The sequence below is a fragment of the Lepus europaeus genome, chromosome 15, assembly GCF_033115175.1.
Source record: "Lepus europaeus isolate LE1 chromosome 15, mLepTim1.pri, whole genome shotgun sequence".
NCBI classification, from domain to species: domain Eukaryota; kingdom Metazoa; phylum Chordata; class Mammalia; order Lagomorpha; family Leporidae; genus Lepus; species Lepus europaeus.
The window spans coordinates 29916379-29930689 of NC_084841.1; the positions used below are offsets into that span (position 1 = coordinate 29916379).

At 40.1% G+C, this 14311-nt stretch overlaps 1 protein-coding gene across 1 annotated transcript in view; it reads right to left on the reverse strand.

Moving 5' to 3' along the window:
* The window catches only part of NUP155 (nucleoporin 155), a 76462-nt gene that overhangs the window by 50570 nt on the left and 11581 nt on the right, over positions 1-14311 (reverse strand). Inside the window, exons 8-12 of the mRNA XM_062211711.1 lie at positions 11603-11676; positions 10633-10724; positions 7420-7517; positions 6468-6620; positions 3945-4045 (exon numbers count right to left, since the gene is read on the reverse strand). Coding sequence (XP_062067695.1) covers positions 3945-4045; positions 6468-6620; positions 7420-7517; positions 10633-10724; positions 11603-11676 — 518 coding nt within the window. The remainder of the gene's footprint in view (positions 1-3944; positions 4046-6467; positions 6621-7419; positions 7518-10632; positions 10725-11602; positions 11677-14311) is intronic.

The window sequence follows — 14311 nt, forward strand, 5'->3', positions numbered from 1 at the left end:
GCAGATGGTAGCTTTATCCACTACGCCATAATACCGGCCCCCTAGTATCCTATTCTTTTAATCAAGTACTTGATACTACTAAACTTCTCACAGTAGAGGACAAAAGCAAACTATTCTTAAGATGAATGTAGGGGGCAGCACTGTGGAACAGCTGGTAAGGCCGCCACCTGCAGTGCTGGCTTCCCACATGACTGCTGGTTCAAGTCCTGGCTGCTCCACTTCCACAGTAAAAGATGGTCCAAGTCCCTGAGCCCCTGCACCTGCATCGAAGACATCAAAGAAGCTCCTGGCTCCATACTGACGTAACTCTATCCATTGGGGCCATCTGGAAAGTGAATCAGCGGATGGAAGACATCTCTCTCTATGCCTCTGCCTCTCTGTAACTCTACCTTTCAAATAAATACATAAATTTTTTTAAAGATAAATACAAACATTACTTACTAAATCACAATTCTATCAACAACTAAAGAATGGTTATCTTCCATATTTCCAAGATAAGAATAATCTATATTGGTAGGTTTAATGTTCATATTTATTGGCACATAACCTTTTATTCTCTTGTGAAGTTATATTTCTTTTCTAAGCTACTATCATTTCTTTTTTTAAAGAAAAGATTTACTTATTTATTTTAAAGGCAGAGTTACTAAGAGGCAGAGAGAAAGAGAGAGAGAAAGAGAAAGAAAGTCTTCCATCTGCTGTTTCACTCCCCAAATGGCTTCAATGGCCAGAGCTGGGCCGATGCGAAGCCAGAAGGAAGGAGCTTCTTCTGGGTCTCCCACAAGGGTGCAGGCGCCCAGGTGCATGGGCCATCTTCTACTGCTTTCCCAGGCAGGCCATAAGCAGAGAGTGGAATCAGAAGTGGAGCAGCCAGGACTTGAACCGGCACCCATAAGGGATACCGGCACTGCAAGCTGCAGCTTTACCCTCTAAGGCAAGCACTGGCTCCCCATCGTTTGTTTTAAAAAAGTATTTTAGTCGGAAATGCTTCAGGGGTCGGTGCTTTGGCATAGCGGGTAAAGCTGCAGCCTGCAATGCCAGCATCCCATATGGGTGCCGGTTAGAGTTCGCCTGCTCCACTTCTGATTCCGCTCTCTGCTTATGGCCTAGGAAAGCAGTAGAAGATGGCCCAAGCCCTTGGGCCCCTGCACAAGGTGGGAGACCCAGAAGTTCCTGGCTCCTGGCTTCAGATTGGCCCAGCTCTGGTTGTTGCAGCCATTTGGGGAGTCAAACAGCGGATGGAAGACTCTTCTCTCTGCCCCTGCTCTTCTGTAACTCTGCCGTTCAAATGAATAAATAAATATTAAAAAAAAAAAAAAACTTCATTATATAATTTCAAATATCCCAAAAGATTTAGAATATAGTAAGCATTATTCTTATATATGTTTTATATTCTTTTGCAGTATCATTATAACACTTAACAATGTAATAATTCCCTAATATAAAGGAATGCTTAGTCAATATAAAATTTCCTCTGTTGTCCCCAGTCTCTTTAAAGCTGTTTTTGGAACCTAGGACTTAATCAAAGTTCATAAACTATGTTTGTTTCTTTATATTTTTAAACTAAAGTCCATATCTTTGAGAACTTGAGCATTATAGAAATGAAATAATACGATGTATAGTATTTAAGAAAAACATTAAGATTTATCAAGTGCTTCCTGTTTGTAAGGCACCACTGAGTGCTTTATACTGAGGAACTCATTTAGTCCCACAACTCCATAAATGTAGGTACTATTATTAGAATTACAAATGAGGAATTAGAAAGCCAAGATACAGGCCAGCGCCACGGCTCAATAGACTACTCCTCCGCCTTGCAGCGCCGGCACACCGGGTTCTAGCCCCGGTCGGGGCACCGATCCTGTCCCGGTTGCCCCTCTTCCAGGCCAGCTCTTTGCTGTGGCCAGGGAGTGCAGTGGAGAATGGCCCAAGTGCTTGGGCCCTGCACCCCATGGGTGACCAGAAGAAGCACCTGGCTCCTGCCATCGGATCAGCGCGGTGCGCTGGCCGCAGTGCGCCAGCCACGGCGGCCATTGGAGGGTGAACCAAGATACATTGAATCCTGTGCTCCACAACTTTGAGGAGGTGAAGTTAGAGTTCAAACCATGGTACCATTCCTACCCTATCCCCAACCTCACCCCCCATCAAAATTATATCCTCAGGGCAGCATTCTCAACAACAGCATTCTTACTGAGTTCTAAATCCTCCTATCACAGCGGAAGATATTTAGTAAAAGTTCAAAGAATAAAGGAAAGAGAGAAGCACTCCTTGGGGGTAGTAACTGTGGCACAGTGGGTTAAGCTGCTACCTGTATCCTATGTGGGCTCCAGTTCAAGTTCTGGTTGCCCCACTTCCAATACAGCTCCCTGCTATTGTGCCTGGAAAGGCAGTAGAAGATGGCCTAAGTCCTTGGATCCCTGCCACCCATGTGGGAGACCTAAATGAAGCTCCTGGCTCCTGGATTTGGACTGGCCCAGCCCCAGCTTTTGCAGCTATTTGGGAAATGGACCAGTGGATGGAAGAGCTTCTCTCTTTAACTATGTCTTTCAAATAAATAAATAAATAAATAAATCTCTAAATCAAAAGACGAACAAAAAAAATCCCTTTATTTCCTTACCTATCTATTATGCCAATTCCATGAAGCAAGTCATAAATTTGGTAGAGCTCATTCAAACCACACTCCCAACTCCAACCCTAGAAGTTGGGTTTTTTTGTACAACTTTTCCCATGCATTTCATTAGAAGGGCTCAAGTTTGAGAATAATTAGAAAGCAGTCAGTGACAGCTGAAACCAAAACAGAGCACCCAACATTCACACTCCAGTGGGGGGTGGTGTATCTGGTTTGATCTGCAGCCTCTGGGGACTTTGCAGGGATACCTAGGAAGTCAGAGATGAGCAGGACACCAAAAGGTAGCAGAGCGAGGCCTTCCCCCAAGCTCCTGGTGGGTTTGGGAGTAGGACTGGGAGGCCCAAGTGGATCCCATGAGTGTGTTCATGGCAGCCTTGCCCCTCTCCCAGGATAACTACACTGACTTCATGGGGTATATGGTGGTACTCATATTTGCTTTTAAAACAAAACTGTGTGTCTGTGTATTAAGAAGAAAGATAAAACAGGAAAAACATTAGTAATTCTCTCAGGTAGCGTTCAATGTACCATTTAAACTGTAAATTGTTACAATTTACAAAAGAAATTTATGTATGTAGGTAAAATTACAGACTAATTCTAAGTTATAACTAAAACGGGATGGTTATATTTTTAAATAGGACAGTGATCATTTCAGAAAACACACATGTATTTTCATGTATATTATTGAAGACATTTTAAAAAGGTCCAATATTTTATTTAAAGATGTTTTTAAATGATGACCATAATAACTTCTAATCTGACAGAGTGAAAACAAATAGGATATATTTGTAAAGTATGATTTTTAGCCATATAATATAAATTGCGATGATTTGAAAATGATTTGGCTCCCAAACACATAGAAGACTTTAAACTACAAACTCGTAAATTAATGGCTTAGTGCCATTAATGGTGGAATTATGATGACTGAAAGGTAGACCTACTGGGAGGTTCTTAGATCGTTAGAGGTGTGGTCTTAGAAGGTAGTCCTTATGAAAGGGTTGTTTATAAATGCTGAGCTTAGCCAGCCTCCATCTCTGCTTCCTCGCTTGCCATTCGGCTCTTTCTACATCCGTACTCCTTACTCCAACACTATTGCCCGAATCACAGCCCACACCAATGGAGCCGCCCTATCTGGACATGAACCTCCAAAACTATGAGCTAAATAAACCTCTGGTTTTTACAAAGTTAGTTTTCTCATGTATTTCAGGGTAGTGATAAAAAGCTAATACAGAAGCAGACAGTAGTAATTAAAATATAAAGCTCCTTATGCTATTAGTTTTTACTTAACATTATATGAAAGATTAGAACTCTCAGGATAACGTACCTGGGTTTCCATCATTGGCTTTTGGAATGGAAATGTATCATGATTGACACACCATAAAATGTCATTATCCTCATTTTCTGAAGCTGCCATCAGTAGAATACCTAAAAGTTTCATATATACAATTTTATTAAACAGTGTCAAATAATATGCATCCTTAATAGCATTAATAACATTAGTCTTAATAAATTTATGCACATCAATCTTTTTAACAAACTTATAAGCAAAATTAAATTCTCTCAGAGAACAAGTAAACAAGGGTAGAGCAGAGTCATTAGGTATTCTTGAGCTGATTCTATATTTCTTTCAGAAGGAACCCCCCCATTTTTTACCAATTCATATTTCTTAAGTTAGGATATATTTTATAATCAATACGTTCATCAATTTACTTACCAACAGAATAAAAATTCATTTAGTAAATAAAAAATACTGTGACTTACAATGGATATTAAATATTCAATGAAATAGAGTATAAGTACAGTAATAATTAAAACACAGAAAAAATAAAAATGATGAAGATACTAATGGAATAGCAGAGAAAAAGTACCAAAGAAGCAGTCTCAGCAAAAACTAGGTAATACAGTCTGATTTAGAAATTTACTGTCACACGATCAATTGCAGCTCCTCCAGCCTAATATGCCCTCTCTGACTTTAGTGGTACCAGTAATGACCCACTAGATAGTCTCAGCTGAGAACATAATTAATTAATAAAGCATACAATTGGACTACGAACAGTTGAGTTTATATCAAAGCAGCCAAAGATGTTTATTCACTTTTAGCATCTTAGAGTTTGAAAAATGCAATATATTGCATGAAAACACAATTAAAAACCGCAGTACTTTGTCCTGAATACATATCTAGCTTTCAAACTGACTCTTCTTTGTTATAGTATCAAATAAATAGTATCCAAAAGAATAAAAATACTTAGGAATAATCTAACAAAGAAGCAAGGCTGTACAGTGTATACACATCACTGAAAGAAATTAAAGGAGACCTAAATAAAAAGATAACTGTGACTTTAACATAGTTAAGATGGCTATAATTTCTAAAGTGATCAAAAAAATTCAATTCTAAAAATCACAACTGCCTTTTTTTACAGAAATTGACAAGTAGATCCTAAAATTCATATGGAAATGCAAGATTCAGAATAGTCAAGTAATCTTAAAACAATTTCAAAACTTACACAAAGCAATAGTAAGACTGCATGTTACTGGCATGAGGACATATAAGAGTACTTCAGAAAGTTTTTAAAAAATGAAATTAACAAATATTTAGATACAAAAAATCTAGAAATAAATGCATTGTTTTTCGTAATATATATTTCCTATGAAATCTTCTGAAGACTCATCATGGTAGTGCAAGAAAAAGAATTGAGATTCTAGACAGAACTCATACACTTAACGGTCAATTCATTTGAGAAAACGGTGCCAAACCAATACAATGGGGAAAAAATACTTTTTCAACAAATGATGCTCAGAAAGTGGATATCCACATGGTAAAGAATAAAACCAAACCCCTATCTCATAAGACTTATAAAAATTTATTCAAAATGGATTAAAGGCCTTGGGCTGGACTTGTAGCACAGTGGGTTAAGCTGAGGCTTGCTATACCAGCAGCCCATATGGGAGTCTGGAGTCCCAACCACTGTACCTGCAATCCAGCTTCCTATTATAGCACCCGCACAGGCAGAAGATGGCCCATGTACTTGGACTCCTGTCACTGCCTAGCTCAGGCATTGTGGCGTAGCAGGTTAAGCTGCTACCTGCAGCACTGGTGTCCCATATGGGTGCCAGTTCTAGTTCTGGCTACTCTACTTCCAATCCAGCTCCCTGCTAATGCACCAGGAGAAAGCAGTGAAAGATAGCCCAAGAGCTTGGGTCCCTGCATTTACATTAGAGACCTAGAAAAAACTCCTGGCTCCTAGTTTCAGTCTGGTCCGGCCCCACCAATTGTGGATACTTGGGGAGTAAACAAACAGAAGAAAAATCTCTGTCTCTATAACTTGGCTTTTCAAATAAGTATTTAAAATATTTAAAAAAACCTTAATTATTAATCCTGAAAAGTCTGTCATCACGATTTTTCACTGTTGCGTGCAGAATTCTACACATCCATAGACACTGACATAGTATTAGAAAAAGTCTTTGATTGTTTTTTGGCCTTTTGGCTAAGATCAAGTGAAGAAAAATCATTTGAGTTTTTCTATTTTAAAGGATGAGTTCACAAAGCCATGTATAAGATGTATAATACTGAATTTAACAAGATAGTTCAAAAACAAAGCTAATAACAAGCTAAAATTAAATCATAATTAAGAAATAGTTGGATTTAAAAATGGGGTTTTAATATACACACCAATTGAAAAATACTCAAAATATGTCAGTATAGAAAAAGAACACTGGATAAAAATCAAAAATTTTAAACTTTATTAGAACATTTGTTTATTAATTATTTTTAAATGCCTCAAAATGCCTTAAAATTTTAAAAAATTTAAGAATCCCACCTAATATCTGATAGTATTTCTTAACTTACCTTTACTATAAAGGGCTTTATGTACTTTGGAGGGCTTTTCCACTGTCGAAGATGCTGAGAATCCAGGAGGTAAGCGGACGTGAACTAGTGTCAGTGTGTTAGGACGTGCTAACGGCTGTCTGAACGGACAAGTGCTAAAATATAATCGAACACCTGACGATGGGGTAAAATTATTTATCAGTAACAGAAAATAAAGGATCTGAGGTACATATGTATTAAAGCAATGCTATATAGAAACTCAGAACTCTGTTAAAACTCTGTTAAAACCATATACCACTTTCCTAACTGACCTTAAATTGTCTGAGAAACAATTCTAACAAAATGGGGGCTGATGCTATGGTGCAGCGGGTTAACGCCCTGGTCTGAGGCTCCAGCAACCCATACGGGCGCTGGTTCGAGACCTGGCTGCTCCACTTCTGATCTCACTCTCTGCTATGGCCTGGGACAGCAGTGAAAGATGGCCCAAGTCCTTGGGCCCTTGCACTAGAGTGGGAGACCCGGAAGAAGCTCCTGGCTCTGGATCATCGCAGCTCTGGCCATTGTGGACAACTAGGGAATGAACCATCAGATGGAAGACCTCTCTTTCTCTCTGCCTCTCCTCTCTCTGTGTAACTCTGACTTTCAAATAAATAAATTAATTAATTAAAAAAAAAAGAAAGATGTTACTTGGAATTAGAGTTGAAACAACACATTTTCAGAGGAACATGGAACAAATCAAAGGAGACTGCTGCAGCTCGGGCTCGGTCACTAAATCTGAGGCACTCTACCTTTCCTGCTATAAAATGAGGAAACAGATGACACAAATCTTCCTATTGTCAATAGGCTTAATTTTATGAATTATTAATATGGTTTGATAGCTATTATGGAAGTAAAAACATTTCCAACCATAAATTTCCAATTCTAAGGATTCCAAAAAGGCAATAGTAGATATACTGATATGAAGAAAACTTACCTGCATGTGTGACAGCCAGTAACTGACAGTCCAGTGATTCAGAATTTTCAATCACTGCTATTTGAACAATTGGCTTAAAAACAGAACGATCAATGGTCCTAAAAGAAAGGAAAAAAAACTAAACTGTATTTTAAAGATGTGTCTTCTAAATTATGAGAAATACTTTCCATCAAGATTTTTACATGTCTAAATGTGCTAATCTTTTAGGAAAGTAATACAACATCAGCAAGAGCTGGTACAAATTCCCTGACTGTGTAGTTTGCATTAATATTTTTAAGATTAACTTCATTATTGAACAAAGGTTTTCTTAAAAGACTAAAATATTAGGCAAATGGTGGGTGGTAAACAAATGTTCTCAGAGCACCAAATAATCATTGTAAAGATCGTTACTGGGGCCGGCGCTGTGGCGCAGCGTGTTAACGCCCTGGCGCCGGTTTGAGACCTGGCTGCTCCACTTCCAATCCAGCTCTCTGCTGTGGCCTGGGAAAGCAGTTGAAGATGGCCCAAGTCCTTGGGCCCCTGTGCCCACGTGGGAGACCTGGAAGAAGCTCCTGGCTTCAGATGAGTGCAGCTGTGGCCAATTGGGGAGTGAACTAGGGGAATGGAAGATCTCTCTCTCTCTCTGCGTAACTCTTTCAAATAAATAAATAAATCTTTAAAAAAAAAAAAAAAGATTGTTACTCATTAAAAAGGGGGAAAATGGATCCTTAAATGGGAGAGATTTGGTGACCACCACCTTAACCAAGTATTCAAAAGTGGGAAAACTGATACTATGTGCTTTCTGACACAATGCAGTAAGAAGCTTCCATCATCTTAATACTGGTTTTAAGAAAATACTACTAAGAATCTATAATAAAGAAAAAGAGAAATTCAGAAATTGGGATGGGGCAGATGTTGTGGCACAGCAGGTTAAGCTACCGTTTTGAATGCCTACATTCCACAGTGTAAAGCCAAGTTGATCCCCAGATATTCCGCTTTCAATATAATTTCCTGCTAATGCCCCTGAGGGGCACCCCAAGTACTTGAGTTCCTGCCACCCACATGGGAAACCTGGATAAAGTTCCTGGCTGCTGACTTTAGCCTGGCCCAATCCTGACTGTTGCAGGATTTGGGGGAATGAATGAGTGGATGGAAGCTCTCTCTTACATGTTTCTCCCTCTGTGTCACTCTGCCTTTCAAATAAATTTTAAAAAAAAATCTTTAAAAAAAAAACTGGGACAAGCTATAAATAATTCTTTTGCCTCTCTCTCCCAAATGTCAACATTATAAAAAGTTAAGCTGGCGAGGAGGCTGTTCTATAGAAGAAACTAGACTGATGGCATACTTAAGCTCTGTTAACCAAAGGAAAATGGAAAAACAGCCATAAAAGATTTGGGGGAATACTAGGAAATTTTAATATTGTGTGATCATTATCAGGCAATGTTACAGACTTACTGTTAATTTTCTACCGTGCTTACATAAGAGACTTAAGAGGTCAAAGCTGGGGGTTGGCACTGTGGAGTAACAGTTATAGCCGATGCCGGCGGTGTCAGCCTCCTATATCAGCACTGATTCAAGTACCAGCTGCTCCACTTTCGATCCAGCTCCCTGCTAATGTCTGTGGGAAAGCAACGGAAGATGGCCTCTGTACCCACGTGGGAGACCCAAAAGAAGTTCCTGGCTCCTGGCTCCCGCCTGTTTTGCCCCTAGTCATTGTGGACATTAGGGGAGGAAACCAGAGGATGGAAGACCTTTATCTCTTGTATCTCTCTCTCTAACTCTGCCTTTCAAATAAACAAAATAAATCTTTAAAAAAAAAAAAAGTATGCTTATAAGTAAAAATCTTAACAAATGGTAACTTTATTTTTTTAAAAGATTATTTATTTGGAAGGTGGAGTTACAGAGAGGCAGAGAGACACACAGAGAGATCTTCCATCTGCTGGTTCACTCCCCAAATGGCCACAATGGGCCGATCTAGAGCCAGGAGCCAGGAAATTCTTCTGGGCCTCCCACATGGGTACAGAGGCCCAAGCAGTTGGGCCATCCTCTACTGTTTCCCATCCCAGAGAACTGGATTGGAAGTGGAACAGGCGAGACTTGAAATCAGTGCCCATATGGGATGCTAGAATTGCAGGTGGTGGCTTTACCTGCTATGCCACAGCGCCGGCCCCAAATGGTGACATTAGATAAAAGGTGTATCAGACTTTTTCATTATTTCTTTCATTTTATCTGTGGATTTGAACAAATTTCCAAGATAAAGTTGGGGAAAAAACAAAATCCTCTGTTTTCTACTTTTTGTTTTCAGAATTATTTTGCCACTAAAGAGCAAAAGGAAACATGTTGACTTTTAGATATCTGATTGCAGCACACAGACAACAGAAGCTGAAAATCTGAGGCCTTTACTACAAGGAAACAAAGTCTGTAGCTGGACAAGGCAGTTGGTATACATGCAAGTAGCAGGGTCAAGTGTTTAAAGACTTGGCTTCCAGGTTGGGTTTCAGCAGTTAGAAATCAGGCAAATCACAACACCTCTTAGTTTAGTTTCTTTATCTTTAAAATGAAGACACTACAATCATGATATATTACATTTTTCATTTGTGTAAATAATAAGATAAATCAAACTGTACCACATAGGCCCATTAAAAGGGTGGGTAGTTAGGGCCGGTGCTGTGGCAGCGTGGGTCGAGTCACTGCCTACAGTGCCAATATCCCCTTTGGGTGTTGGTTCGGGTCCTGCTCCACTTCTATCCAGCTCATCTGCAAATGTGCCTGGGTAACCAGCAGAAGATAGCCTAAGTCCTTGGCCTCTGCACCCACATGAGAGAACCAGAAGCTCCAGGCTCCTGGCTCTGGACTGGCCCAGCTCTGGCCATTGCAACCATTTGAGGAGTAAACCAGCAGAGGGATGACCTATCTCTCTCTGCCTCTCTGTAATTCTGCCTTTCAAATAAGTCAATCTTCAAAAAACAAAAGGGTGAATAGTTAAAAGAGATGCATCCTGACTCATCGCATCCTAGTCAGGATCCCTGAAATAGATCAACCAAACTTAAAGTTCCAGGCAAAACATACAAGCTGCCTTTCACACCTGTTTCAAACAAAACCTAAATTATTATCATTTTCAATGTTTTTACCTTCTAGATTTATTTTGAAGAAGGAATAATTTTAGCATACTATACACAAAGAGTATAATTATACCTACAAATGAAATGTCTTATAATCAACTGCCATTATTACCTAGCAATGTTTCCGGCAGCAGAGACAATAGCATTCTGTGAAACTGAGGCAACTCTGCTCATTCCTTGTCCATCATGGCCCAAATCATAAACCTATAAATAAAAAATCCTTCTTACTTAAACATGTTTATATACCATACACATTATGTCAAATAAAAAATTTTTTGAGGATACTTTAATTTTGTTAATTGCTAGAGATACGCCAACCTCAGAGATTTGAAATTTCATAAAAAGGAGCCATAAAAAGTGGTTTGGAGGGGCTGGCACTGTGGCATAGTGGGTGAAGCCAATGCCTGCGTTGTTGGCATACATGTGGGAGCTGGTTTGAGTCATGGCTGCTCCACTCAGATCCCATTCCCTGCTATGGCCTGGGAAAGCCACAGAAGATGGCACAAATCCTTGGGCCCCTGCACCTGTGCCACAGACCTGGAAAAAGCTCTTGGCTTCTGGCTTCAGATCGGCACAGACTCTGGCCATCTGGGGAGTAAACCAGCAGGTGAAAGACCTCTCTTTCTGTCTCTGCATCTCTCTAACTCTGCCTTTCAAATAAATAAATAAATAGAAAAAGTGGTTTGGTTTTTTTTTTTTTAAATAAGCACACAATGCACAGGAAAGAAGAATGGATATTATGAATATTCTTCCTTAAAAATAGGGATTTGGAATATCATTTAAAACGCAACCTAGATTCTTGCTTCCTACTAGTATGTACCCTGGGAAGCAACAGGTGATGGCAAAAGTGCTTGGTTCCCTACCAACTAAAATGAAGTATGCAGGTTGAGTTCTGGGCTCCTGCTTTTGACCTGGACCTACCCTATGTGCAGGCATATCAGGAATGAACCAGTGAATGACAGCTACCTCTATCTGACTGAATGTCTTTGTCTCTCATCTGTCAAATCAAAAACTAAAACTAAAACAAAGCAACAAAACGAGGAATTTTTTTCACTCTTAAATGGTAGTATATTAATACTTACCTGTATTACACCTTTCTCTGATCGTGTATATAAAATATTTCTAGAATTATCTATAGCAATTTGAACAATAGGATCTAAAACAAAGACAAACAATCCAAGAATTAATAAATTGAACACACTATCCACTTATACCAGATTCAAGTTGCTAAATTAGAACTCTGCATTCAGTGGCTTTCCTGTCTTGTTGTGTAGTTCAGCCCTATTTGTATAAGGCCCAAGCCACAAACATTCAGACACAAGAACACATGAAAAACAGATGTCAGACACGGTCATTGGGTTAACGGCGTCAAAAGTAAGTTCTTTGTTTGTTAACAGATGTTAAACCAAACCAAAAAAAAATTTCTAGACTACTTCTTCAATCTGTAGCCTTTAAATGTAATAAAAGCTAGAAACATATAAAATAACTACATTCATATCATTTTAGCTTAATACTTTATTGTGTGAAGGAAGAGCATTTTTTTTAAAGATTCATTTATTTGAAAAGCAGAATTAGAGAGAGACAGGTCTTCCACTCACTCCCCAAACGGCCACAAACACCAGGTGTGGGCCAGGTCAAAGTAAGAGCCAGGAGTTTCATCTGGGTCTCCTACTTGAGTTGTGGGAGCCTAAGCACTTGGGCCACCCTGCACTGCTTTCCCAGGGGCATGAGCAGAGAGCTGCATAGGAAATGGGAGCAATTGGGACTCGAACTAGTACCCGTATGGGATGCCAGCACTGTAGGCTGCAGCTATACCTGATACACCACAGCACCAGCCCCAAAGGAAAATAATTTAAAAATTCATCCTATCAACATTTTCAGGTGTATATATCTTATTTTACCAAAGTATTTTAAAATTATTTCATCAGTGTAAATCACACAGTTCATCAAAAACTCAGATATATTCTTCTTTTTTTAAATTAAGGTACTTCTTTCATTGCCAAAAGATTACTTTATTTGAAATATAAGCATTAAGTTAATTTTGGGCAATGCCTGTTTAATTTTACTGATAAATCAATTTTTTTGTCAACTCATATATATTCCCTCAATCTACAGAAATACATCAAAACTTTGTATATGACAAGGATTCTGCTTAAGAATTTTTTCACTGGCCAGCACCGCAGCTCACTAGGCTAATCCTCCGCCTGCGGCGCCAGCACACCGGGTTCTAGTCCTGGTCGGGGCGCCGGATTCTGTCCCGGTTGCTCCTCTTCCATCCAGCTCTCTGTTGTGGCCCGGGAGTGCAGTGGAGGATGGCCCAGGCCCTTGGGCCCTGAACTTGCATGGGAGACCAGGAGAAGCACCTGGCTCCGGCTCCTGGCTTCAGATCGACGCAGCGTGCCGGCCGCAATGAGCCAGCCGTAGCGGCCATTTGGGGGATGAACCAACAGAAAAAGGAAGACCTCTCTCTGTCTCTTTCTCTCTCACTGCCTAACTCTGCCTGTCAAAAAAAAAAAAAAGAATTTTTTCACCTGTATGCTTATAAAACAACTACTTTTGAAAAAGCTGTTTAATAACTGGAAGTAATATATAGAAGCAGATATGATCTTTTTATACTGTGAATTTGTTGTAGACTAGGCAGAGCATATATTAGATGTCTGAATATCTTTCTCACATATACACATACTTTGGTTTGAATTTGTGTAGCTGTTTCAATATATGTTCCATCATGTTACATTTATAGAAAATAAGTAACTTTGGGATAAAATCCATACGTTCTCCTTGTCTTATAAATTCTTCCCCCTTTAAAAGACCTGATGAGTTTATAAAAATTGCTATTTAATGTGACAATGAGCGAGTATTATGACACAGTGAGTTAAGTCGCCACTTGCAATGCCTGCAACCTATATGAGTATCAGCTTGAGTCCTGGCTACTCTGCTTCCAATTCAGTTTCCTACTAATAAGTCCTGGCGGACAGTAGATGAGGACCTATGTACTTGGGCCCTGCAACCCACATAGGAGGCCTGAGCTCCCGGCTTTGGACTTGACCAGCTCTAGCTGATGCAGACATGTTGGGAGTAAACCAGTGGATAGAACTCTTTCTCTCAGGGCCGGCGCTATGGTGTAGCGGGTAAAGCCGCCACCTACAGTGCCAGCATCACAAGTGGGTGCTGCTTCAAGTCCCAGCTGCTCTACTTCCAATCCAGCTCTCTCCTATGGCTTGGGAAAGCAGTAGAAGATAGCCCAAGTCTTTGGGCCCCTGCACCCATGTGGGAGACCTAGGAGAAGCTCCTGGCTCTTGGCATCCGATCAGCATGGCTTCGGTCACTGCTGCCAATTGAGGAGTGAACCAGTGGATGGAAGACCTCTCTTTCTCTCTCTACCTCTATTTCTCTCTGTGTAACTCTGATTTTCAAATGAATAAATGTATCTTTAAGAAAAAAAAAAAAAAAAAAGAAAAAAAGAAAAAGAAAAAAAAAGAGGGGGCTGGCACCATGGCTCACTTGGTTAATCTTCTGTCTGCAGCGCCGTCATCCCATATGGGCACCAGTTCTAGTCCCGGTTGCTGCTCTTCCAGTCCAGCTCTGTTGTGGCCTGGGAGGGCAGCAGAGGATGGCCCAAGTACTTGGGCCCCTGCACCCATTTGGGAGACCAGGAAGAAGCACCTGGCTCCTGGTTTCGGATCGGCGCAGCACTGTGCCAGCCGTAGTGGCCATTTGGGGGGTGAACCAACAGAAGGAAGACCTTTCTGTCTCTCTCTCTCTCTCACTGTCTATAACTCTATCAGTCA